The sequence below is a fragment of the Eumetopias jubatus genome, unplaced genomic scaffold (genome assembly GCF_037043125.1).
Source record: "Eumetopias jubatus isolate StellerSeaLion01/CBP00866 unplaced genomic scaffold, mEumJub1_p1.0 scaffold_9, whole genome shotgun sequence".
Lineage (NCBI taxonomy): Eukaryota > Metazoa > Chordata > Mammalia > Carnivora > Otariidae > Eumetopias > Eumetopias jubatus.
Genome location: NW_028274815.1, coordinates 114,889,808 through 114,917,148, shown reverse-complemented (window position 1 = coordinate 114,917,148; position 27,341 = coordinate 114,889,808). Strand labels below are relative to the sequence as shown.

Sequence of the window (27,341 nt, the reverse complement as noted above, 5' to 3'; positions counted from 1 at the left end):
TTATTCTTATTTTGTATTTTATTTGCTTTTGGAGCATAGTGTTCGTTAAGATGGCAATGGTCAAGCCAAGAGAAGATCAACCAGAAATACCTGTATTTTTCCCTGGAGGAAAAAGGGCTGTCCTGGTGTGGAAAACATTCACTGTTTGGTTCTGACACAGTTTCTTTTTACTCTGGTGATTTAAAAAAGAAAACAAAAACAAAAACAAGCTGGTGGTGACAAGGAAAATCCCCAAACAGTCCCAAGTGGTCAGCTGCTCCTCATTGGGACCAGCTGCCTCACACATGAGCATTTGCTGGAGTGTGTAGAAATGGCCTTCCCAAAAGGCAGATAACCCAACAACAAATATGTTCCTGAGGCATATTTGGTCTTTTCTGGATTGCATTTTTTTTTTGCATTTATTAAGTTTCACAAAGGTATTTCAGAATTTCTGTGAAAAGCATTATAGGTAATGTCTGATGGATGATACCTTGTATTTGGATGACACTATAGGTTGTGTGTGTGTGTGTGTGTGTGTGTGTGTGTGTGTGTGTGTTGAGGGGAGTCAAGTTTATTAAGACATAACTTACATGCAGTAAAACTCACTATTTTGGGGGCACCAGGGTGGCTCAATCCCCCCACTTGTGCTCTTACTCTCACGCTCTCTCAAATAAATAAAATCTTAAACTCACTCTTTCTAAGTGTGCAGCTGAATGAATTTTGATAAATTTTTACAGTCATGTAACCATTACCATAGTCAAGGTATAGAATATTTCCATCACCCCAAAAAGTTCCCCGATGTTCTTTATAGGCAGTCCCTTGCCCTTAACCCCTCGTTCAGGCAACCACTGACCTGATTGCTGTCTTCATGTTTCGCCTTTTCCAGAATGTAAATAGAATCCTTCAATATGAACCCTTTTGTGCCCTGCTTCTTCCACGTAGCATAATGTTTTTCAGGTTCATCTATGTTACTGACATATCAGGAGTTTTTTTCCTTTTTACACCTGGCTTGTATTTCATGGTATGGATACATCCAGGTGTTTTATTTTTGTCCATTTACTGCTGACCAAGGGAATGGGTTGTTTCCCGCATTGATGATTATGAATCAAGAACAGTAGGATAGTTTCCAGCATTCATTCCTTCACGTGCATCATCTCATCTGAAGCTCAGGACACCCTCAGAGTTGGGAGTTGTTACACCAGGTCTGAGAAGGACACACCAAGGGTTACATTTGCATGGGGTCACAGGGCGACATTTGGAGCCTTGGTCATCTAACTCCCAACTAGAAAGGGTTTTTGTTTGTTTAGGAGATAATCCACATTCCATAAAATTCCATAAAATTGGAAAGGTTTTAACAGAACTTAAACTAGGAAGTATTACACAAGCTAACCCCCACTGAGACATCAATAATATTTTCTTTTAAAGATTTTTTTAAATTTATTTGCGAGTGAGAGAGAGAGAGAGCATAAGCTGGGGGTGGGGTGGGGGGGGAGGGAGTCCAATGTGGGATGTGATCCCAGGACCCTAGAATCATGACCCGAGCTGAAGGCAGACGCTTAACTGACTGAGCCACCCAGGCACTCCAATAATATTTTATTTCTTATTCTGTTTTAAAGTAGGAAGAATCTTTAAACATTTTTCCAAATTGGGCTTTACTTGAACCATGGGTGATCCTATGATGACCAAAAGGTAATAGTCTAAAAATAAACTAAAATTTATAATAGCAACTAATTGAGAACAACTTAGAATTAGGCAATAGGGGATCAGTTATATATATTATGGTATAGGTATAGAATGGAATAGCATACAGCCACTGATGTTGACACTGAAGAAGACAGTATTATGAAAGGGATCATGGTCATGATGTATAGGCAAAAAAATCAGTTTGCAAAACATCAAAGTGAACCTACTCTTGGAAAAAATGTTTACACAGAATTACAGGTTTTTAATTTTTTCTTTTGCTTATTTGTAGTTTCTAAATTTTTCAGTATGAACATAAATTAGTGTGCTCTATTTATAGAGATAATACCTGAAAGGTGCATAATTGTATGTTCAAACAGAACTGAAAATGGTGAAAATTAAAAACAACCGTCTTCCCTGCCCCCCAGATTGCAAAGTACACCTATTATTTTTGTAAAAAATGTTTCAACCCAAACAATTGAACTTCCTTCCTACCAGCTACGTGAATTAATTCTGGATACTCTGTCCCTAACAAGGCCGTGATGATTCCCCAGGACTGGTCCGGACCCGTAACCTGGGAGTCTTCCAGTCTTCTAGCTGGTGGTCCCACTTGTCTCCCGTGGCCCCTCTGGAGCCAGCTCCTTACCATTTCTTTTCATTATCACTCCCCTAGATCCAACCCTGAACATTTTTTTTCTTTTTAAGATTTTATTTATTTTATTTTATTTTATTTTATTTTTTTTAAGATTTTATTTATTTATTTGAGAGAGAGAGAATGAGATAGAGAGACAGCATGAGAGGGGAGAGGGTCAGAGGGAAAAGCAGACTCCCTGCCAAGCAGGGAGCCCGATGCAGGACCCGATCCCGGGACTCCAGGATCATGACCTGAGCCGAAGGCAGTCGCTTAACCAACTGAGCCATTGACACTGGGTAGCTACACCCCTCCCCTAAAATTTTCATCCCAGGACAGAAGGACTGGCTAGACCAGTGGTTCTCAAAGTGTGGTCCCTAGACCAATAACATCAGCATTACCTGGAAACCTGCTAGAAATACAGTCTTAGACCCTGCTCTAGGGGCCACTGGGTGGCTCAGTCGGTTAAGCATCTGCCTTTGGCTCAGGTCATGATCCTGGGGTCCTGGGATCGAGTCCTACATTGGGCTCCCTGCTCCACGGGGAGTCTGCTTCTCCCTCTGCTCCTTCCCCCACTCATGTTCTCTCTCTCTCTCTCTCCCTCTCTCTCTCTCTAAAATAATTAAATAAAATCTTTAAAAAAAGAAGGAAAAAGACCCTGCTCTAGACCTACTGAGTCAGGAATTCTGGGGTGGGACCTAGTGATTTGTGTTTTAATAAGCCCTCGGGGTGTGATTGTGATATATGCTCCAATTTGAGAACCACTGGATTACATACACCATCCCCTGCCTTTGAGAGACCCCTGAATACATCTTTAATAAACACAGAAGATGACCAGCCCAACGGGGACCCTGCCAACCGTCTACCTCTGACAGAGATGCTTCTGGATCATGGGTTGTGGAGCCTTGAAATTTAGGGACAGCTCTTAAAAACACCTTGCTTGGCTTCCTCCAGGAATATCTTATAACTCAGTCACCCTTGAATTTAGTGAAGAGTTTCATCTATTGGATTAGGGGGTTCTTCGATTTTTTTTTTCATCCTGCTGTATGAAACAGGGCAGATTTGAGACTTGTGGAGTGCTTTGTCTGGATGTCAGAGGGAGGGGGAGACAGATTCTTCCCTTTACACTCTTCTATGTGCAGTTCAATCAATGGTTCTTTTAGCTGCTTGCTGTGTATATGGCAGCCCCAGTTTCAAAATTCTGCCCCCTTGGGGACCCTTAAAGCTTGTGAGATCTTTTCCATAGGTTTTTGGTTTGGATATAATGGTCCCTGTAACTGTGTACAAGGCATGGCGCTGGGATGGCAGGGGCACAGTGAATTAGCAGGCCTGGCCTCTCATCTTCGAGGAACTTGAAATCAAGTTCAAGAAACCCAGGCAACACACAGGAAATCATAAATCCATGTGGACAGGCTGCGCATGGTGGACAAGGGGGAGCACCGGCCCTGGAGGAGAGGCGGTGGGTGGTTGGGGAGGCCTCCTTGCAGACACAGGAGCTGGAGCTGTTGCTTGGTCCTGACAGGCACAAGGAGGGGGAGTGCCAGGGCCACACTTTCCCGTATCCTGGCCGTGGCCAGTGTGTTGAGGGAGATCAAGAAGCTGCCTCTGGCCTCTTCTGAGAGACCGTTTACCTACTGTTGACTAAATAAAGGCTTACAAAGGCTTATGGGATAAGGCGGCTTTCACATCAAAGGGCTCTTACAAAACAGCTTGGTGATGAGTTAAGTACAAATGAATCAGAAACAGATGGACTCAATTTCCTAGAAAATACCCCTGGGCTTCAACAAGAAGAGGAAAAGTGCTCAGCCAAAGGCATTGTGGGTTTTTGCTGATCCTAAAATATGCTCAACGATTTTGCTGGAAACAGAGCCAAGATGTTGGGACTCTGTCGGGCTCCAAGTCATTGGAAAGTCCAGGCTGGGATCCTGCCAGCCCATCAGCTGATTCCTGGCAGCCCCCACCAGCTCTCCCCAGAGGCCTGGAAGGGGACCCTGTCGACTGGGTACTACTCTGGGTTTTCGAGGGCTGGACAAAGCTCCAGTGAGACCTTCCTCTTTCCTGCCTCAGTTCCAACCATAAAATGTAGGAGTTCATTTAGAAGATCTCTAAAGGCCTTTTCAGCATGGGTGTTCCATGAGTAATAATAACAATAATAATTGCTGACATTTACTGAGTGATTCTTTATGCCAGGCACTGCCTTAAGTGCTTTATATACGTCGGCTTGTTTTACAGCTTTTTTGTTTTGTTTTGTTTTACAACTTTTAAGCAACCCTGACGTAGAGCTATAATGATCTCCATTGTACAGGTGAGGAGACTGAGGTTCAGAGAGGTTAAATAGCTTGCCCAACGGCCCATGGCTGGTACAACAGTGTCTGGATTTTAACCAAGTGATAAAGTAATTTATAATTCCTAGCCTGTCAATTTATAGGTTGCCATTCTTGTGGCAACCTTCTAGTTTTTGGGTTGGTACAGAATAGTCTCTTCTCTGAATGCTCTGCCTGAGGCTGTCTGTTCTCTAAGAACCTGGCCAAAGTAGTCTGAAACCACATCTTGCCCCTGCTTATCCTCTGCTCCCCTAGACCCCTACATGCCTGGGTTGGATGCAGGGAATGCCCAGCTTTGCCTTTAGGGACAGTGACCCCAGGGCAGTGTCACAGATGCCCACTGGAGGAAGGATGTGGGGCACACCCTAAGCCCGGAAGGGGTGTGTCTGACTCAGACTGGGGAGAGGCACCAGCAGGAGCCAGGCAGGCCAGCAAGGTGGGGTGATGGTACTGCTGGGGGCAACAGTGTTGTCTTCGTAGGGAGGTGAGAAGGGGCCTGACCCTCACAACTAGACACAGTTTAAGATGACAGAGACCCAGGGTTAATGTTGGGCTGGGAAGATAGTAAAGGGTTAGATCCTACCAGGCCAGCCTTGGGACTTGGTCCTAAAGAGAGTCAGGCCAGGTGTTATGCAGGAGAGTGACAGGAGCATCTGTGCCCTGCCTCTGGTCTTGCCCTTCTCCTAGCTGTCTCCTAGCTCATGTGGGAGTGAAGCCCTCAGGGCAGGGGACGGGTCCAGCACAGCCCATAGTAAGTGTTCAGTGTTCCCAGGAGTGCTGGGCACAGCAGTTGGGTGACCTTGACCCTGAACATCCACCTCCCACAAATGACCCAGGTCCTCTGACTTGGGTCATCTGGAATAATCTAGAAAACAAGCATCTAGGCGTTGGTTCTTAATGCCGGCGGCACCACAGAATCACTCGAGGAATGTTTGAAAACGCCAATGGCAGGTCCCCAGCCCTTGAGTCAGGATCTCTGGCAGCGGTACTTTCAGAAGCTCCTCAGGTAGTTCCAGTGCATGGCCGGGGTTTGGAAACACTGCGAGCCTTCGGTGTGCATCAGAATCCCCCTGGGCGTTTGCTTTGCCCCAGCCCAGACTTGTGAAACTAGCGTGGGATGGGATGGGGAGGGATTGGGGCATTGCATTTTTTTTTTAAAGATTTTATTTATTTATTTGAGAGAGAGAGCATGAGCAGCAGGGAGGGTCAGAGGGAGAAGCAGACTCGCCTCTGAGCAGCGAGGCAGATGCAGGACTCCATCCAAAGACCCTGGGACCATAACCTGAGCCAAAGGCAGATACTTAACCAACTGAGCCACCCAGGCCCCCGGGGCATCTGCATTTTTAACAGGCTCCCTGGGTGATTCTCAAGTACTAACAATGCTCAGAACCCTTGATCCTATCGTTTGGATGTATTTGCTTTGGGTTCTAACATAGGTCTGAGTCCTAGTGGCTTAGAGGTTGATCAGAAGGGTGAACCAGACACAGCTCAAAACCCTTCTCATGAAGCTGTGGGTGTTTGATGACTAACTCTCTGCCACTCTTGGGGCCACAGAGAATAGCATAACAGCAGTTTGTTGAGTGTCTTACAGAATTCTCTAACATACCGTCATCCACAGGGCCCACTGTCCAGAGCGCCTGCCTGAGCAGGTGGGGCAGAGTAGCCCTGTGCCTGGGCTCCAAACTCCTGGCTCCACCTCTACCCTCCAGTGCTCTTTTGAGCCTCTCTCGCTCATGAATGTCAAATAAAGAATAGGGGTGGGGGTGGGGAGGAGGGTGGCACCTGGCTAGCTCAGTTGGAAGAGCATGTGACTCGATCTCGGGTTGTAAGTTCGAGTCCCATGTTGGGTATAGAGAGTACTTAAACTAGAAAAAAAAAAAATCAAGGTTAAAAAGAGATAAGAACAGTGAATGAAATGGACATGTTCATTTGATTGGTCAACTTGGCAACATGGTGAGAGATTAGAGGGACTCAAGTGCCAGCCTGAGGGCTTCTGTTAATCACACAACAAATATTTACCAAGGGTCTGCTTTACATCAGATATGGGGACACCATGGTGAGCAAAACCAACCTCCAGGCTTACTCTACTTGTGGAAACAGACAGTAGATAGGTAAAGAAGTACATAATCGTAAAATGGGTTAGGAACTATTTTCATTCGAGGAGAGAGAATAATGGGTGTGTTGGGGGGGGCTTCTTATGGTGGTCAGGGAAGGTCTCTTTGAGGAGGTGACAAGGAATCTAGTCCTGGAGGATGTTAGGGAGCCTGGCAAGTAACCTATGGTAGACAGAAGGGGTGGTCTGTGCAAAGGCCCTGGCGTGGTTGGTGTGTTTGAGAAATGAGGAGGCCAGGGTGGCTGGAGAAGGAGAGCAAGAGGGAGTGTAATGAGGGCAGAGGTTAGCAGGGCCCAGGCACACAGGGCTGTGATAAGGAATTCAATTCTTCAGGAGAGCAACCTGCGTTTTATGTCCCAGGTAAGAGTACATCAGGGTTTGAGTGATGGGAAGAAAGAACAACATGGAATATCATCTCCTTTTGAGGGACATGGGCCTAACGTCTGAGTGCACGTGTGACCTGGGGCAAGTCCCCACTGTGGACCTGTTTTCCCTTGTGGGAGGATTGGCCCAGTGATCTATGTCTATCGAGGTGTCCTGGGAGCCTGTAGCTATCCTGTACATAACTGAAGATAAAGAAGTGTCTACCACTGGCATGGCCGTGACAGTGAAAATCTTTTGGAAGCCTTGGCGCTGACATTTGTTCATAATTGAGTGAAGTTGTTGCTGTTCTTGACTCCGCTGTTGTCCCCAGGGCAAGCGACCAGTAAATACTGATTTACCGAGGCTGAGCTGGCCTTATTTCATGTTGGTCTCATTCGTCTTTATCCCAGGAGGGAAGTGTAAAGTGGGTGGGAGAGAGAGGCAGGAGGGAGGAGGCTGGAGGCAATGTCGTTGTGCTGTGTAGCTGGCTCTGAGACAGTGGTTGGGGTGAGGCCAGGAGCTGGGCGCTGGGAAGGTGTCATTTTTTATGAATGATTTCCTGACAGGTAGAGAGGCTGACTCAGCCGGCAGCCTCCCGCAGGCTGGTGTGTGGGGCCTGCTTTTCCGGAGCCCAGTACTAATCTGCTTGGGGCAGCTGGCTCCAGGGAAGGAAGGGCCCTCCCTCTCCGTGGGGAGGGCAACTGTGCATCTTTGGCGGTTTTCTACCCCAGAGCTTTTCTTAGCTTGTCCACTGAGGGCCCTGGGGGAAGCAGCGGGACCCCCCAGGCCCCTCTCCTCCTCCTCCTTTCTTTTCCTTCCTCCTGCTCCTCCCCATCGTGCTCCTCCTCAGAGGCTTGCTGTCAGCAGCTTTCAGCTCCAGTGCCCACCTCACTCCCTTGCAGCTCTCAGCAGCCTTGTGTCCGCGGGCGGTGGGACTGGAGGGGGTTGAGGGAGGGGGACAGGGAGAAGACGGCTGCTCCCCAAGAGCCCCTCTGCCCAGCAGGCCTCTACAGCCAGGAGGTTCTTGGGGGGACAGGAGAGAGGGGGCTGAGCTCTCAGGAAGCCAAGGAGACAGAGTGAGGAGGGATTCTGCCTTCATCATCCATGCTCTGGCCCTTGGGAGCTTTCTCCCCAGAGAATTCTCTGACAGGCTCTGTCATCTCCCCGAGGTCAGAGAAACCATTCCAGAGAGAAGCCCTGTGCTTGTGGCCAGCATGGGAGGATTTCCAAGCCTGCCTCAGAGCCTGGGCAGATGTGTGTCTCTGAGCTTGGGAAAGTGAGGGAGATGGGGAAGGGAATCTGTGGAATGTCTGACCACCTACTAGGCACCAGGAAGGACTGCCAGGGGCCCAGGTAGAACATTCCCTCCTGTGGACACCTTATTTCATCAACTTCTTACTACAACATTAAGAGGCAGTTACTAATTTCCCCATTTTACAGATGAGGAAACAGGCTCAGAGGGGGGAATTCATTTGCCCAAAGACACACAGTAATTGAGTAGGGGAGTGAGGCTTCAAACCTGTCTGCCTAGCCCTAAAGCCATTCCTTACCCTTCACTCCCTCTGGGACGGAAAGCCTGTGAAGAAGGTGAATTTGGAGGAAGAGCCCCTCTTACTGGGTGCCACAGAGGATGGAATGGGGGAGTCTGGGGTTTGTATCTAACTTGCTGTGTGATCTTGGGCAAACTATGCCCTCTTTCTGCGCCTCCATTACCCCATCTCTACCAGAAAGGGTTTAAACTAAGTGCTGTTGAGATCCCTGCTAGTGCCAATGTTTTCCTTTTTTTCTTTTTTTAAAGATTTTATTTATTTGACAGAGAGAGACACAGTGAGAGAGGGAACACAAGCAGGGGGAGTGGGAGAGGGAGAAGCAGGCTTCCCCGCGGAGCAGGGAGCCCGATGTGGGGCTCGATCCCGGGACCCTGGGATCATGACCCGAGCCGAAGGCAGACGCTTAACGACTGAGCCACCCAGGTGCCCCCATTGTTTTCCTTTTGAAATCACCCTGTCAAGGCCCAGAGCTTTGCAGACGGCTGGACACTAACTACGAGAGTCCCTTCCTGTGGGTCCTCTGCTCTTCCTCCAAGGCTTGTTCAGCTCAGGAAAGGAAAGGCACTGCTGGTACGTGGAAGCTGAACTCTAACCACCCCCTTTGCCTGAAAGGTCTGCATGACCTTGGGCAAGTCACTGAGCTCAGGCCTCAGAGAACAGGGTCCATGACCCAAATCTGGCATCCGTCCTAAAGGCTCAGGGGAGCTAAGGATGCCAAATGCTCTGGGACACTGGAAGGAAGAGCCCCCGGTTCCTCCCTCTCAGGTGTTGATTAGATTGGGCCTGCTGTAATTATCAACATTTGGAAGCAATTTGCAGCCGGCTGCAGGCAATGGGGGTGGAGGGGTGGGGGCAGCCTCTGGAGGGCTTAGAAAATCTAGTTGCTGAGGAGCATCTGGGTCAAGGTCTTCTCCTCCCAGGCTTGTCTGCAGGCTGAGTCAGGCCTGCCGCCTCCTCCTGGTCTTGGTGGCACACCTCTGGGAAGAGGCTCCTCCTTGCTAGCTGAGAGGGGCTGGAAGTAGCAAGGGTGGCTAGTGATGCTGGAAACAAAAAGGAACAAGCTGGCAAGTTTAAACATGTCCGGTTACTGGAAGCCCCTTTCAGTGGGGCTGTACTTTGTGGGAACATCTCTGGAACCAGTGTGCCAGCTTCCTCCTTCCAGACCTGCCCTTGCTGCCTGGGCCCCCATGGGCAAGTTGCTCCCTTCTGCATGCCTCAATTTCCCCATCTCTAAAATGGAAGCTATTTCAGGGCGCCTGGCTGGCTCAGTCAGTGGAGCATGTGACTTGATCTCAGGGTCATGAGTTCAAACCCCACCTTGGGCATAGAACTTACTTAAAAAAATAATAAAATGGGAGCAATTCCTACTCTGGGGCTCTTGGAGGCGTATGTGAAGCCAGGTGTGTGTGCTTGGCACCCACAGTGAGCCAGTCCGTGACAGCCATCACTGCTGAGGGTGGCTGTGCTTGTTGGTGTAACACCCCTCGCATTACGCTGGACACTGTCCCTGGATGGAGGCAACCCCCCAGCACCTTGATGGGACCTCCATCTGAGCAGCTGCACTGTACTTGCTTCTTTATACATCTTGTCTCCCAACTAGATCGTGAGCTCCTGTAATCCTAGTGCCAGGTACCCCACAGCCGACACCCATTATTGTTAGATGGAAGTCTCTGCAGGGGGAGGAGGGAGGCAGGGCTCTTCCCCCCTCTTCTGAGCCTCAGAGTACGACTCTCTGCTTCCCCTCACTTCCCTGAGTTCCTCTTGGGAGTGTGGGGCTGATGCACGCTCATTTCAGAAACCCCTGGCACCAGGAGAAGCAGAGTGCCGCCCAGACTGCCTTGGGAAGGAGCCCGGCAGCAGATCATGCACTTCCTCTTCCATTCGCACCTGCCACATCCTGAGCTGGTGGTTTCTGTCCCTCTGTGGGAGCTGATAAACGGGCCTGCGGGGGTGCCCAGAGCTGCTCCCCATCGCACGCTCTGCCCCTCCACCCAGCGTCCTAGAAGGCCCCAGACCTAGGAGGTGCTTGGTATGTGGTTGCTGGATCCATGTTCCTGGGTGGGGTTTTCTTCCTCAGGCACCAACTGATACGGTAGATAGAGCATATAAGTAATACCCTTGAAATTGGAAACCCCAGGGTGGACACATGACCCACATCAGGTGATTCAGAACTATTTGAACAAAGGGTTGGGTGGTTTGCGCATCTAAATAGCTTCAGGTCCATGTGCAACTCACCTGTGCTCTGTGCCAGACAGGTTTCCCTCTCTGTCAGGCTGTCCCGTATGATCCAGCCCCTGCTTCTCCTCTTGCTTCCGGTCCTGCGGGCCTCTCCACCACTCCCTCTGGGGCTCTTCTGTCCGGTGGCCTCCCAGGCCGTCGCCTCCTCATTAGGCAGCCCTCAGCTCAAGTGTCCTCTCCCCCAGGAGGCCTCCACATCTCCTCATTCCCCATGGCTCTTTATGCCACTTGACATCAGGTGCAACAATGCGTTTATGTGTTGCATCTTTCACTGTCTCTCTCTCCCCAGCCCAGGATTTGGTGCTGGATACATATTTGATGAATGAATGAATGAATGAATGAGCAGGTGTACTGGATCCCATGGGGCCTTGTTCAGTACACCAAATACTGCTTCTGGAGGGTGGAAAGTCTGGAAGGATTTTTTTTTGTCAAAAGGCTTTCCTGTCACGCCTCTGTGAGGGGTGAGGAGAGAGGGAGGCAGGAGACCAGAATAGAGGCTGTCACCGCCTCTTTCCTCTCTGCCTCCCTCCCCTCCAGGTCTCACCCCTCCAAAATGGAGTGTTTTCAGCTCTGAGCCCAGTTCCTCATGAACTGTCATTATAAACAGCCTAGAGGCCAGGAACAAGAAAGATTCTTTATTATTTCTTTTTCCTCCTTAGAAGTCTAGCATAGTGAAACACTGCTGAATTGGGGGCGGGAAGAACACGGCATGCGGGCATGGGGTCCTCAAGACTGTGGGCCAGGGCCCAGAGGGAGGCACTGCCAGAGCCCAAGAATCTTGATGCCCAGTGCAACTGAAAAAGTGAATATAGTGAATGTCCTCCTGTGGGAGCAGTCTGGCCCAAACTGGAGGGGAAGGCCCTGCAGGAAGCGCACGGAGCCTTCGCAGTGGGGGAGGGGGAGGGGTGGGAGAAAAACCCAGGGGGTCCCTCGAAACTCAGGAGTGTCTTGTGGGAGGTTGGGTCCTGTGAGGAGGCATCCTTACTCCTGTCGCTGGTGGGGATGGGACTGATTCCCAGCGCAAATAGCAGGCCCCACTGTCAGCTAGCTCATCTCTGATCCTGGGCACTGGGGCTCTGCAGGGGGCTGGGTCTGCAGCAGAGGGTGCAGGGGTGGGAAGGAACATGTTGGCTGGTGATTTTATCTCGGTGCTTCTGAGGGAGGTGAGGAATCCTTGCCTGGACTCCTTGGGGTAGAGACACAGTGATGTGTGCAGTTAGGGGTGGGGTGATGGGAACTGTAGCCCACTGGGAGGGCCCCCCACCAGAGGCAGACAGAAAATGCACAGACACTCTCCCCATCAGGGAGAAGGATAGAAAGCAAGTTTACACAGGACTGGAAGAAAGATTGCATTTACAGACATGGAAACGGGCGAAAATGCAGGGAGCAGGGGAGGCAGTAGGAGAGGTTTGAGGGTTGAGGATGCACCTGGAGTCTGAGGTCAAGGCTTTATTTAGGTAACAATGGGCCCCCAGGTTCTCTCCTCTCGGCCATTGTGCAGGGCCGTGGTTTCCCCACCTGTTCGTGGAAATCAGATGTATAGCATCTGTCACGAAATCCATGAAAGACCTCATGCAAGTCAAGTTCCAAATTCTTATGAAGTGAATTCTGACCGAGGAGTTTTTGGTTTGGTTTTGTTTTTAAGTAAGCTCTATGCCCAACGTGGGGCTTGAACTCGCAACCCTGAGATCAAGAGTCACGTGCTCTACCAGCTGAGCCAGCCAGGGGTCCCCTGACTGAGGAGTTTTGAGAGACTGAGACCTGGACAGAAATCATCCCAGCAGAACAATATAAGGATAGAAGAGTTAGAATTGCTTTCTGTTTGTTTGTGGTAAGGGGCATTGTAAGGAAGGACAAAGAGGAGGCCAAACATGTAGATACTGTCAGTAACAAAAGCTTCGAGGCTAAGATGAAGCGAGGCTGGCTTGTCTTGAAAAGGTCTGGGTATTGTCATGTGTGTTTGTCACTGAAGTCCCGGCGCTGTGGGCTAATCTGACAGAGCCCCTGACCCAGAGGTGCCTCCTGGTGGTTGGTTCTAAAACTACTCCGTGTTTTCTGGCTTGCTCTTTCTCCCTTATTATAACAACGTACGGTACTTTTTTCCTGAGTACCAAATAAATAAACCCACATATATTTTTTCTGTAGGATAAATTCCTAGAAGCACAAGGGCGGGATTGGTGGGCATGGGCATTTTAGATGTAGGCAAGTTACATCTAAGCCTTTTTCCAAAAAAAGTTTGCACTGCACCAGTTTGCACTCCCTTTTTGGTTTATTTAAACAGAAATGAGATTGGGTAGATCACTTCCCCAAAGTGTCCTGTCCATAAAATGAAAAGGCTGGATTTAAAGAAAAAGTGTAAAGGAACTGGTCCTCTTGGGCGCCCGGGTGGCTCAGATGGTTAAGCGTCTGCCTTTGGCTCAGGTCATGATCCCAGGGTCCTGGGATCGAGTCCCGCATCAGGCTCCCTGCTCCTTGGGAGCCTGCTTCTCCCTCTGCCTCTCTCTCTCTCTCTCTCTCTCTCTCTGTCTCTCATGAATAAATAAATAAAAAGTTTTAATAAAAAAAAAAAAAGAGGAACCGGACTTCTTTGGGCAGCATGGCTCCTGCTCGACGCTCAAGAGCTGGGCGTGTTAGACCCATCTACAGCTGAGCAGGCAAGGACTGGCCAGGCAGTGACCTGCCCAAGGTCACACAGCTAGTGGGTCTCCTCTGCCTTTGCTTCCCAAACCTGCCCCTCTCCCTCCCCCGATGATTCATTCATTCCACCAACAAACAGCCCTAGTGACTAAGGTGACCAAGCTCTTTGCTTCCTGTTGGAGGTGCCTCAGTGAGCAAAAGCAGATGCATCCCTGCAAATCTGAAGAATCTCACAAATGTATAATTGCAAACGGAGCCAAATGGCCAGGGCAAGAGGCATAGACGTGCGCAGGGTGAGGAGGGGAGCCTGCTGTTGGCCCAGCACAGCCTCTGTCTTTATCTTAAGAGCACAAGGTGACCCTGAGGGGTTTTAAGCTGGGCTGGGTGACTGAGGGAAAGAGTGAGCAGAAAGATCAGTGTGTTTTTGAAGTGGCTGTCTGAGTCTCCCTGGCCCTCCCATGTCGCCTGGAGCCCCACCTGGGCCTCTGGGACCTGTTGTGGCCAGGGCGGCCGCGGTGTGGGGGCATAGGGCCGTTGAGCCTATCTCCGGCAGCTAGGTCTGAAGGCCTGGCCACTTCCGCCCTTTGCTCTCCCTGTGGTTGGCTGGTGGGGCTGAGGCATCTCGGGCCAGTGTGGAAGGGAGCAGGAGGGGCAGACAGACTGTCCCAGGAGGGGCTGCAGGCCTCCCACCTCCCACTTCACACTCTTCCTGCCCTTTGTCCTAGCCGTGGGTCCAGTCAGGAGGGCCTCTTTCCAGGGCTTCTTCCCACCCCCTCCCCACTTCCCTCCCCACCTTCCTCCCAGGCTGTGAGGTGGGACCCCTCACTACAGAGGGGTGTTGGGGCGGCTGACTTCTTTTATGGACACTCCCTTTCGGCTCCCTTGCCCTTGCTGCCTTCCACTCTTCCCCTCCTCAGGTCCTCTCGTGGTCTCCCAGGCCTGACGCCTTTTCGCCTCCCAGTGTCGGTCAGAATCCATTTTCCACCAGCAGTATTTACAGGATGCTCCGCGGTGCCGGTTCTGGGTAGATGAGGGGTACGGAGAATGTGACGCGCCCTGCCGTCTGGAGCTCACAGCGCGGTGAGCAGACAGCAGAGCCAGGCCTGCACGAGCAAAAGCAGCAGTTTCAGCAACCGTGTGTGCTTGGGAGAAGACAGGGAGGGAGGGGCAGTGGTCAGAGTCCCTGGCTTCCTCCCCCGGATTTCCAAATAGAAGGCGTGGTGTGATGAGAAATTGTTGACTGGGCGGTATGAGGAGAAAGAGAGCAAGAAATCAAGACACACACACACACACACACACGCACACACACATTATGGTTATTTAAAAGCTATTTAATTTGAAGGACTATTCTTTATTCTGAGATGATGACCTTCCTATTCTTTTGTGTTTTTTTTTAAAGATTTTATTTATTTATTTGAGAGAGAGAATGAGATAGAGAGAGAGAGAGAGCACGAGAGGGAAGAGGGTCAGAGGGAGAAGCAGACTCCCTGCTGAGCAGGGAGCCCGATGCGGGACTCGATCCTGGGACTCCAGGATCATGACCTGAGCCGAAGGCAGTCGCTTAACCAACTGAGCCACCCAGGCACCCTATTCTTTTGTGTTTTAATGTCCTTTCCAGGAGGTACTTTGTTGTTTACTTGTTTTGTTTCTTTTTTATTGTGGTAAAAAGCATATAGCATGAGCTCTGCCCTCTTGACACATTTTTAATTCTGTGGTACAGTATTGCTAACTAAATGCACGATGTTGTACAGCAGATCCCTAATACTCATCTCATGTAACTGAAACTCTGTACCCACTGACCCGCAGCTCCCATCCCTCTTGCTCCCAGTTCCTGAGAACCACCACTCTACTTTCTGTTTCTGTGAGTTTGAGTTTAACCACTTTATTCTTTTTTTTTTTAAGATTTTATTTATTTATTTGACAGAGAGAGACAGCACAAGAGAGGGAACACAAGCAGGGGGAGCGGGAGAGGGAGAAGCAGGCTTCCCGCTGAGCAGGGAGCCTGATGCGGGGCTCGATCCCAGGACGCTGGGATCATGACCTGAGCTGAAGGCAGTCACTTAACGACTGAGCCACCCAAGTGCCCCCCCCCTTTTTAAGATTTTATTTGTTTGTGAGAGAGAGAACACAAGCAGGGGAAGTGGCAGGCAGAGGGAGAAGGAGAAGCAGGCTCCCTGCTGAGCAAGGAGCCCAATGTGGGGCTCCATCCCAGGACCCTTGTATCATGACCTGAGCAGAAGGCAGACACTCAACCAACTGAACCACCCAGGTGTCCCTGAGTTTGACTGCTTTAGATACCTCCTATAAGTGGGATGGTGCAGTATGTGTCCTTCTGTGACTGGCTTATTTCACTTAGCATAATGTCCTCAAGATTCATCCACTTTGTAGCATGCGATAGGTTTTCCTTCTTTTTTATGGCCGAATTATATTCCACTGTATGGATAGACCACATTTTCATTATCCATTCATGCATCGGTGGACATGTAGGTTGTTTCCATCTCTTGGCTATTGTGAACAATGCTGCAATGAACGCAGGAGGGAAGATACCTCTTTGAGATCCTGATTTACAGTTCTTTTGAATAAATACCAAAAATGGGATTGCTAGATCATATGGTAGTTCTAGTTTTAATTTTTTTTTTTTTTTTTTTTTTACGAGAGGGAGATTGGGTGGAAGGGGCAGAGGGAGGGAGAGAGAGAATCAGCTTGGAGCCTGACATGGGGTATGATCTCACAACCCTGAGATCATGACCTGAGCTGAAATCAAGAGTCAGACGTTTACTGCACTGAGCCACCCAGGCGCCCCTATTTTTAATTTTTTTGAAGAACCCCCAAACTGTTTTTTGCTAGCAGCTGCACCATTTTACATTCCCACCAACAGTGCACAAGGCTCCTTTTTTCTCCACGTCCTCCAATGCTTGTCTCTTATCTTTTTGATAAATAGCCATCTAACACGTGTGAGGTGATATCTCATGTGGTTTGATATCCGTTTTCCTAATGATTAGAGACATTGAACATCTTTTCATGTGCCATTTGTATGCCTTCTTTGGAGAAATGTCTATTCAGGTCCTTTGCCCATTTTTTAAAAAGATTTTATTTATTTGAGAGAGAGAGAGAGCAAGTAGGGGGAGGAGCAGAGGGAGAGGGACAAACAGACTCCGTGCCGAGCCTAGAGCCTGATGTGGGGCTTGATTTCATGACCCTGAGTTTGTGACCTGAGCCAAAATCAAGAGTCCGAAGCTTAACTGACCGAGTCACTCAAGCACCCCTTTGCCCATTTTTTTTTTTTTTTAGATTTTATTTATTTATTTGAGAGAGAGAAAGAGAGCATAAGCAGGGGAAGTGGCAGAGGGAGAGAGAGAGAAGCAGGCTCTCCACTGAGCAGGGAGCCTGAACTGGGGCTCGATCCCAGGACACTGGGATCATGACCTGAGCCGAAGACAGATGCTTAACCATCTGAGCCACCCAGGAGCCCCTCTCTTTGCCCATTTTTTAATCAGGTTTTTTGTTTGTTTGTTTTGCTATTGAGTATGGTTTCCAAATATTTTCTATTTTCTCTCAGGTAGGTCGTCTTTTTATTTTGTTGTTTCTTTCTTTTTTTAAAAAAATTTTTTAAAGTGAGCTTTATACCCCACATGGGGTTTGAACTCATGACCCCAAGATCAAGAGTCACGTGCTCTACCCACTGAACCAGTCAGGTGCCCTCCCGTAGTTGATTGTTTCTTTTGTCTGGCAGAAACTTTTTAGTTTGATTTAGTCCCACTTGTCTAATTTTGCTTTTGTTGTCTGTACTTTTGGTGTCATATCCAGGAAATCATTGCCAACACCACTGTTAGGAAGCTTTTCTCTTATGTGTTCTAGGAGTTTATAGTTTCAGGTGGTACATTTAAGTCTTCAATCCATGTTGAGTTGATTTTTTTTTATTTTTATTTTAGAGAGAGAGCAGGCAGAGGGAGGGGCAGAGGGAAAGGGGGAGAGAGAATCTTAAACAGGCTCCATGCTCAGTGTGGAGCCTGATGCAAGGCTCGATCTCACGACCCTGAGATGATGACCTGAGCCGAAATCAAGAGTCCGACACTCAGCTGACTGAGCCACTCAGGTGCCCCATGTTGAGTTGATTTTTGTGTGTGGTGACATAAGGGCCCAGTTTCATTCTTTTGCATATGGATATCTGGTTTTCCCAGCGCCATTTCTTATTTGGTTTTAAGGGCCTTCTGTGGCAGAATAACAAATGTTCAGTCCTTCAGTCCCCAGTGTTTCTTTAGAAATGTTATTGGTCTGTGAAATCTTGTGAACCAGACTCTCATAACTTTGTTATAATGTCCAATTATAGTTTAAAAGCTAGGATGTAGGATCCTGTGTGCATATAGCTCTTATGAGATGAATGGGTCAGTCAAGAAAGTTCCAGAAAATCTGGGCTGTAGGGTCCATGTCCCCTTGGAGGCCACATCCAGGTCTGACTGGCAGTTGGCTCCTTTTCCCCACCTTGAAGTTGGGACTTCACAGAGTAGGTGCTCAGCTAACATTTGTTCGCTTCTGTGCACAGCCAGGGTGCTGAGATCAGAGAGATGAAGCCCTTTGCCCACATCATAGAGCAAGGCAGGCAGGGGTGGGCTCGGCCCGGGCTCCCCCAGTTCTCAGGCCAGCACTGTTTTGACTAAGTTGTAATCGGCGTGTGGCTCTTGCCTGTATTGGGCAGAGTGGTTGAGAAAGAGCTTCTTCCTTCCTGGGAAAGGCTCAGTTTTGTAGAGATGAGGCCCCCCCAACCCCCAGCTGCCAGCATGGCTGGCATCTGCCACATGAAGAGAACATGGTAAATGTCTGAAGAAAGGGATCACCGGCGATTTCAATTGTGGAGCAGCCCGAAGAGCCAGAGATTAGAAAACTTAGATTCTGCTCCTGCTCTGCCTTAGGCTGGCTGTGTGATACTGAGCAGGTCCCTTCCTGTCCCCGTACCCTAGTTGTCTTGTCCGTTAACAATAACAACAAGAACAATAACAGGATAACATGTAATGAGTGCCTCCTATGTGTCGGGCCCTGCTTGAATCACTTTTATAAGGTATAGACCCATTACCTCCTTCCGGTCACCCCCAGAGGTAGAGATTATTCACACAGCCAGTGAATGATGAGGAAACAGAAGCCCAGAGGGGTCAAGTATCTAAAACAAGGTCACACAACTAATTAGAGGGCAGCAGGGATTCGAACCCAAGCAGGTCAGCCCCAGAGACCACCTAATTACTATATGATACTGATAAACTAGAAGGTTTATCTTTTTCTTGAGTGATTCTATGAGATACAGAAAGTGGCAGCCGTTTCAATTCTGGGCCCTGGGCACAATGTTTCTGGTTGAGTTCCTTTAGGCTTTGTTAAGTAGCAACCATGCATATCTCTTCCTGGAAGGGAGGCAACTGCTGAGACAGGGTTACTCGGGAAGAATTTTGGCAGAGAGGGAGAAAAAAAGGCAGATGGCAAGGCCTGTCTCCCTGTCTCAAGGCCTCTCCGTGGCCTCTTCTGTGCTCCCAAAGCTCCCTGTGGCTGCCCTCACCAAGGCACAGGCCACCTTTGGCCCTGACCTTGCGCATCTTTCTGAGCAGCCAATCTCATCCGCTCTGAAGCATTCCACGTGGCCAGAGTCAGGCTCTAAAGACAACAATGGATCACATCGCACCCCTGCTTCAAGCCCTCCCGTGGCTTCTCAGACCTCTCAGAATAAAACCCAGTGTGACCCCTGCCCACCTCTCTGATTTCATCTCACACTTCCCCTCCACTCAGCACCCTGTAGCCCCCCTGTGCTGTCCCCGCCAGTAGCCCTGGCCATTTGGGGCTGCTGAGCACTTGAAATGTGGCCAGTCCAAATTGAGATGTTGCTTGTCCATATAAAATACACACTGACAGGGGTGCCTGGGTGGCTCAGTCAGTTAAGCGCCCGCCTTTAGCTCATGTCATGATCTCAGGGTCCTGGGATCGAGTCCCACATCAAGCCCCGTGTTGCGTCCAGCTCCGCGCTCAGGGGGGCCTGCTTCTCCCTCTCCCTCTGCCCCTCCTCCTGCTTGTGCTCTCTCTCTGTCTCTCTAATAATAAATAAATAAAATCTTTAAAAAAATAAAATAAGGGGTGCCTGGGGGGCTCAGTTGTTAAGCGTCTGCCTTTGGCTCAGGTCATGGTCCCAGGGTTCTGGGATCGAGCCCCGCATCGGGCTCCCTGCTCCGTGGGAGGCCTGCTTCTCCCTCTCCCACTCCCCCTGCTTGTGTTCCCTCTCTCGCTGTGTCTCTCTCTGTCAAATAAATAAATAAAATCTTTAAAAAAATAAATTAAAAAAATAAAATACACATTGGCTCTTGAAGCTATAGTCCAAAAGAGGCTGTAAAATACCTCATTAATAATTTTATATTGATTATATGTTGAAATGACAATATTTGTTATAAAAATTTGGGTTAAATAAAATACATTATTAAAATTAATTTCACTTCTTTTTACTTTTTTACTGTGACTACTCAAAAATTGTCAGTTCCCTGCGTGGCTTGTGTTTTATTCCTGCTGCACGTGCCGCTGCAGCCACACACCGGCCTCTATCCATTCCTGGACCACACCAGGCTCTTCCCAGGCTCAGACAGGCAGGGCCTGTGACTCCCCACTGCTGTCAGTGCCCCCATAGCTGCAATCTTTCTCATGTTTGCTGTCTTTCTTCCCCGGGTCCCCCAGGGTTCTTGGTCCAGCACCTGACGCTGGGCTGGCCAGCAAGAGCCTGCGGTCAGTCAGATGCCTTGGGGAGGGAAGGATGGGAACAGGCCAACGTTCCTCAGCCTGGAGCTGTGGGAGGGGTCTTCAGCCAGAGGTCTCCATACGCTCTGAGCCAGGGTTTAGCTGGAGCAGGTGATCAGCATCCTCAGTGGCTCTGAGTAGAACACACATGGGCTATAAGAGAGGGGCTTTGGGCTTTGGGTTTCGCGTGGGCTTTTGGGAACCCGCTGTGTCATTAGGACCAGGGGTGTGAAGCCTCCCCAGGCTTCATCACAAGAACTCATTTGGCATGGGACGCCTGGGTGGCTCAGATGGTTGAGTGTCTGCCTTTGGCTCAGGTCATGATCTCTGGGTTCTGGGATCAAGCCCCACGTCAGGCTCCTGGCTCAGCCGGGGGCAGGGGGAGACTGCTTCTTCCTCTCCCTCTGCCTCTCCTCCTGCTCATGCTCTCTCTCTTTGTATCTCTCTGTCTCAAATGAATAAATAGGAAAAATCTTAAAAAAAAAAAAACTCATTTGGCAGCCTGGGTCAGTGGCCATGTGTGCCAGGCCCTTGGGAAGTGTCAGTGTAGCCGAGGTGGGTTTGGGCTTTGCTGGGGCACCCCAGGGTCCCTTGCAGCCTGGCTGCTTACCACACGATGACCTTCGGAGGTCACTCAGTTCCCCTCTAAGTGGGGATTGGCTCCCTGCCTAGAGCCTCTGAGGACCAGAGGGCGGACTCTGTGTACAGCGCAGGGCCACATAGGTATTCAGCCATCTGAACATCCTTGTGACCAGCTCTCTCTTCGTGCCAGACACTGGCCACAGTGGGGTTGGAAATAATGCATCGCCTCAGCTCCTGAGCAAGGGCCCCCTGCTACAGGAGGACCACCAAGCCATCACCTCATGCTGTTTTCCCCCTGAGGACCCTCACTTTGGCAGCATCTGGAAGAGGAAGAGATAGCACCATTTCTGTGAAAAGGGCCTGTGGGTTTTAAGTGACCGCAAGCTCAGAGTGAGCCAACGGGTGACCTGATTGCTAAAATAGCCCAGGAGGAGGGCGGAAGCTTCCAGGACAGGGAGGGGGCGGCTAGGATCTCAGCTGGAAGGAAGTGAGGGCACCATTCTTGGAACCTGCCCAAATCCACAGCTCCAGAGAGCAGGGAGGCCCTTCTCTGGAAACTCTGCCTCGGGCCAGCCCCCTGTGGGTGAGAATGGGGTGGTGCAGGAGGAGGCACCTCAGAAGGCGGAGCTGAGTGGCTCCTGGAGCACAGTAACCCAGGAGGGTGAATGTGAACGCAGGCCAGCACCCCTGGGCTTCACCCCTCAGGTTAGAAGAAACCCCGAGCCTGGAGGTCAGAAGGGCCAGGCGCTCCAGTCCCATGCGGGGAAGCCGAGAGCCCACCTGAGCCCACGGTGGGAGGATGACAAAGGTCAGCTCTCCTCCAGCCTTCCTGCTGCACTCAGCAGCTCTGCAAGAAATGCAAGGAACAAAGAAGATGACTTCCCTCATACAGCAGATAATGAATGTTTTGATTCTCAGCCCCGGAGAGCACCAAATCCCAGTGTCCCTGGCCAGGAAATTGACAGCTTGCCATTGACCCTTGTGAAGGGCCCAGGCAGGGCAGTGTCCCCTTGCTGGTTCCTCCACAGGCAGAGATGGCCGGTGAAGCCCACGACCTCTGTGTGCTGTCCTCAGCGCCAGTGGCCTGGCCGGGGTCCCTCAGCTCTGGCCGGTGTTGGACTGGTCAGTGAGGACAGAGCCCAGAGGCCACAGGGTGGGTGGAGGTAGAGGGGATGAGCCTGGACAAGGGCAACCTGTCCTCTGCCTTTCTGTTTTATGTCCAATTAGAAAAGCGATTCATACTCATTGTAAAATTTGGAAACTACAAAAAGGTGCAAAGGAGAAAATGAAAGTCATCTGTCATCTCGCTGCCCAGAGATTACTGTCATTGCTATTTTGTCGTATTTCTCTCCAGTCCGGTTCTTCTGTATGGATCATACATATGCATATAAGTGTATATTTTAATTGTCATAATACTCTAGAGCTGGCTTCCCCTCCCTCCACCTTACATTATATGGTGACTATTTTCTCACCATATTAAAATTTTCTTTAAAGTTATTTAATGGCTTTATAATATTGTCTTAATAATTTATTTAGCCATTCTCCTATTTTTTTTTTCATTCTCCTAGTTTGACTCTCTTTTTTTACCAAGGGGATTTGGCAGTTTTTAAAATTCTACTTAGGGTCGCCTGGGTGGCTCAGTCGTTAAGCGTTTGCCTTCGGCTCAGGTCATGATCCCAGGGTCCTGGGATCGAGCCCCACATTGGGCTCCCTGCTCAGCGGGAAGCCTGCTTTTCCCTCTTCCACTTCCCCTGCTTGTGTTCCCTCTCTCACTGTGTCTCTCTCTGTCAAATAAATAAAATCTTTAAAAAAAATTAAATTCCACTTAGTGGAGCCTGGGTGGCACAGTCGGTTGAGTGTCTGACTCTTGGTTTCTGCTCAGGTCATGATCTCAGGGTCGTGAGATCGAGCCCTGCATTGGGCTCCGAACTGGGCATGGAACCTGCTTAAGATTCTCTCTTTCCTTCTGCCCCTCCCTGCCTGCGCTTGCATGCTCTTTCAGCTCTCTTGTGCTTCCTCTCTCTCTCTCTCTCTCTGAGAAAACCCCCGAACATTTAAAATCCCACTTAAAAATATAAATCCAGCTTTTTGGCTGCTGAGATGGAGCAGTTCCAGGGGATCCTCTCTGTCATTCACACTGAGAGGGGCCCCTCATTTGAACAGCTCAGGTGACAGCAAAAGTCTGGCATTTGGAAACACAAACACAAAAACAAAAACCAAGCAGGGGACTTAGGAACGAAGCTTCCCTCTGTGCCCGCAGCTCATGCGGTGTCCCCATTGGAGAGCCGTCCAGCATTACCAGCGTGGCTGTAAATGTGCCCATCCTTATGGGTGGCAGCCTGGCCTGTGAGCTGGTGAAGAAGACTGACAGTCCCTGGTTCACAGTTTGCCTGTACCATGAGCTGGTGTGATCTTGGGCAATCCTTCCACTGCCTCGTTTGTCCCCTTTCCTAGGCTATGAAATGGACCTGATATCAGAGCGGCTGGGACCGAACGCCAAAACGCTGCCTCCGAGCCAGGATTGCTGTCAGGGGGAGCAGAGGAACAAAGGTGTGGTAAGGCCTGGGTGGCCTTGGCCAAGTGGCCTCCACTCGGTAAGAGTCATTGTGTCCAGCCCCGGGAGTTTGTGGCTACACCCTGAATGGGTGGCCCTTGTTGGCCTTCCAGTTGTCCAGAGTGGATGACTGCAGACCCCTCTGAACAGCTCTGGCCTGCCCAGGGCCTTGATTTTGTTCCTAGGGAAGGCACTAGTTGGGTTTCCCTGCCCTTTCTGGATCCCTGCTCAGCAGCCCAGAACCAGGCCCAAGTAGGACTCTGGAGAACCCCTAGAGAAATTTCCCATTGTGTTCAGGGCTCAAAGGTCACGCAGGCAGGGTTTCTGGAGGTTTGGGCCTGGATACCACCAGAATTTATGCTTTGGGAGGGGAGGAGCCTTGTGCTTCTCATTTACGTGCTGCCCTCAGTTCCCAGCACTGGGCATGGCCCACAGTAGGCCCTCAGTAAATATTAGTACACCCAGGCAAGTGGTGGCCTCTTCCTGCCTCAGTTTCCCTTTCTGTTCTGCTAGGCCATGAGCTCTGTGAGAGCACAGATGGGCCGGGTTTACCTGAGTCCTCAGTGCCCAGCAAAGACACTGGCATGTGGAGAGGGTCCATGACTGCATAAGCAGAGAACAAGTGGATTGATGAATAAGTTATGTCCAGAGAGTCAGAGCTCAGGAGGTGGGCCCTCCCTTCTGCCCACCTCCCCTCCATAGTGGGTCCTTTCCCTCCCTCTGAAGGGTCCTGGATGATCCCTTCCTCTGTCCTTCCTTGGTTGAAGTTGGCCACCAGGAACCTCTGAGACGGCCTGGCTGTGTGACTTTGGACAAGTCACTCTACCTCTCTGAACCCCCATTGCCTCTTCTGTAAAGTGAGGCAGATATGATGTATTGAAAGGGCTTTGTGAGGCTTGGTGCCAGATTGCATAGCCTAGCTGGTGCCTGGCAGATGGTGGGGACCTGAAGAAGCAGCTGCTCACATTGCCAGTGGCCCGGCCCTCTGTCCATGGTGAGCTTTCTGACATGAGCTGGCTGACCACCTGACTATTGGAGGGGCCTGGGGATAATCTTGGGCTGGGGCTGCCTGAGGAGGCCGTGGAGGGTCACAGATCCCCTGAGGCCCCGGCAGCTGTCCCTGGCATTTTGCCCTTGGCTCTGTCATTCAGTGTCCTTGTCCCTGCTGGGAAGGCACACTCTCTAACTGGGGGAGCTCTGCTGGCAGGCAGGCCCGCTGCTCTGGAGAGCTGCTCACTCCCAGAGTTGTAGTGCGGTAACTACTGACTTTACCCGGAGCCAGTGCACGGAGCGGGGAGCATGCCCATGGCCTCTGGCAGCTGGGAGGGGCCACCTGGTGGAACAGCTGCGTGTCTCTGGCTCCGCTCCTGGACCTGCCACATAGTCGCTGTGGGACATGGACAGGTGACTTCCCTGTCTCAGCCTCAGCGCCCTCATCCGCAAAATGAGGGCAGCCACTCTCCTGGTTTCCTGGGAGAAGCCCCTGAGGCTGTGCATGCCAAGTCCAGCTTCAGCTGCAGTGAGTGCCCCAGGCACCTGGGCTTCCCAGCCCCTGGATGCAGTCACCTAGGCTCCCTGGACCTCAGTGTGCCCATCTGTACTGTGAAGATTGACCACACCCATGGTTTCAGGTCATCGGGATGGTTCCATAAACCAACCAGGTAACCCACCTAGCGCAAGTGGCTAGCATATAGGAAGTGCTCATTAGCTCATTATCATGGGGTTTTGTGCTGCTAGTAGCAAAGCCAGCCAGGATGAGATCCTGCCCCTTGCCCAGGGCTTCTCCCTCTGGCCTGCCCTGGGAGGCTTGTGTGGACGGGAGCACAGTGACCTGCATCAGGTTTGCCAGGCCAGAACTGCATTCCCAGTGTCTGGAGCACAGGGTGCGACCGCTGAGTCTCCAGGAAGCTGTGGTGGAGGCTGGGCCTTGGGGATTTGGCTAAAGCCTGGGGGGCTGAGCAGACGATGAATCTTGGACTTGTCCTGAACGTGGCCCTGTGCCATCTCCCCGTGCCTCAGGGTCCACCATCCTGCCCAAACAATGTCAGAGCTCCAAGGGGATGCCCCAAAACAGACACATAGCTTTATTGTTTTTTTCTGGCTGTAAAAGCATTTCTTGTTCACTGCAGGAAAAAAAAAGCAAAAATTCAGAAATATATAAATTAAGAACACCCCAAATCCCAAACCTCCAGGGGTTTTTGTGCATATACACATGTAGATATTTTTTCACAAGAATGGAATCTTATGATACTTGCTTTAAAAATTGAAATGAGTAAAGTTGATTTTTAACTTTTTTGTTAACAAAATATGACATAGAAAGACCATATAAAATAATTGTTCATTTGGATTCACTGCCCAGTGAAGAACTCTGCCAGCCACCCTAGCCTGCAGTGTGCCCCCTCCCCCAAACTCCCCACAAAAAGTTACCGTGCTCCTGACTTTTCTCTTTTTAAAATAATCTCTACTCCCAATGTGGGGCTTGAGCTCATGACCCTGAGATCAAGAGTCACATGCTCTACCGACTGAGCCAGCCAGGTGCACCCCCTTTTTTTCTTTTTTTAAAGTAAGCTCTATGCCTAACCTGGGCCTTGAGCTCAGGACCCAGAGATCAAGAATCATAGTCCACCAACTGAGCCAGCCAGGTGCCCCACTGTTGCGGTGACTTTTAAGGTCATCACTTTCTTGCTAGTTATCACCCAGTGTGAATCCCTAGATAGCATAATTTTGTCTGAAAAAATCTGTCTTTTAAGTCCCTTTTAATCTATAGATTTTTTTTTTAAGATTTTATTTATTTATTTGAGAGAGAGAGAATGAGAGATAGCACGAGAGGGAAGAGGGTCAGAGGGAGAAGCAGACTCCCCGCCGAGCAGGGAGCCTGATGTGGGACTCGATCCCGGGACTCCAGGATCATGACCTGGGCCGAAAGCAGTTGCTTAACCAACTGAGCCACCCAGGCTCCCTTAATCTATAGATTTATTTTTTTAACTTGGCAGTATATCGTAGGCCTTGTCCATGTTAGTAAATGTGACTCTCATTTTTAATCTTTTTTTAATGATTCCGTGGTTCCATCCCAGGGTTGAACATAACTGACTGGTTCCCCTACTAATGGGCACTTAGGTTATTCTCACACTTTTGCTATTATAAACAATACTGTGATGGAAATCTTTATACATATGTTTTTATGCACTTGAGTAATTCCTAGAAGAAATTTCTAGAAGTAGAGTCATGGATCCAAAGAACAGTATTTTTTTAAATTAATTAATTAATTTCTTTCTTTTTTTCTTTTTTTTTTAAAAAGATTTTATTTATTTATTTGACAGAGACAGATAACAAGAGCAGGAACACAAGCAGGGGGAGAGGGAGAGGGAGGCTTCCCGCTGAGCAGGGAGCCCGATGTGGGGCTCGATCCCAGGACCCTTTATTCTTAAAAATTTTATTTATTTGAGAGAGAGAAAGAGCATGGGGGGGATGTAGGGGGGAGGGGCAGAGGGAGAGGAGAAGCAGACTTCCTGCTCAGCAAGAAGCCTGATGACAGGGGCAGGGGGCTTAATCCCAGGACCTTGAGATCAGGGCCTGAGCCAAAGGCAGACCCTTTTATTTATTTATTTATTTTAAACTTTTATTTATTTATTTGACAGAGAGAGACAGCGAGAGAGGGAACACAAGCAGGGGGAGTGGGAGAGGGAGAAGCAGGCTTCCCACTGAGCATGGGAGCCTGATGCAGGGCTTGATCCCAGGACCCTGGGACCATGACCTGAGCCAAAGGCAGACGCTCAATGACTGAGCCACCCAGGCGCCCCATTTTTTTTTTAAACAGCTTTATTGAGATATGACTCACTTGCCATACAATTCACCCATTTAAAGCATACAATTCATTAGTTTTTAGTATAGTCAGAGTTGTGCGATCATCACCACAATCAATTTTAGGACA

General features: G+C 49.7%; 1 protein-coding gene across 7 annotated transcripts in view; it reads left to right on the top strand.

The window, feature by feature from the left end:
• Positions 1–27,341, top strand: part of COMMD7 (COMM domain containing 7) — a 72,040-nt gene that overhangs the window by 23,813 nt on the left and 20,886 nt on the right. For all 7 annotated transcript variants that reach the window (XR_015768999.1, XR_015768998.1, XR_015769000.1 and 4 more), the window contains exon 9: positions 23,311–23,450. Coding sequence is in view for 1 of the 7 variants with exons in the window: in XM_088026748.1 (XP_087882874.1) it covers positions 23,311–23,450 (140 nt within the window). In the remaining 6 variants the exon portion in view is untranslated. The remainder of the gene's footprint in view (positions 1–23,310; positions 23,451–27,341) is intronic.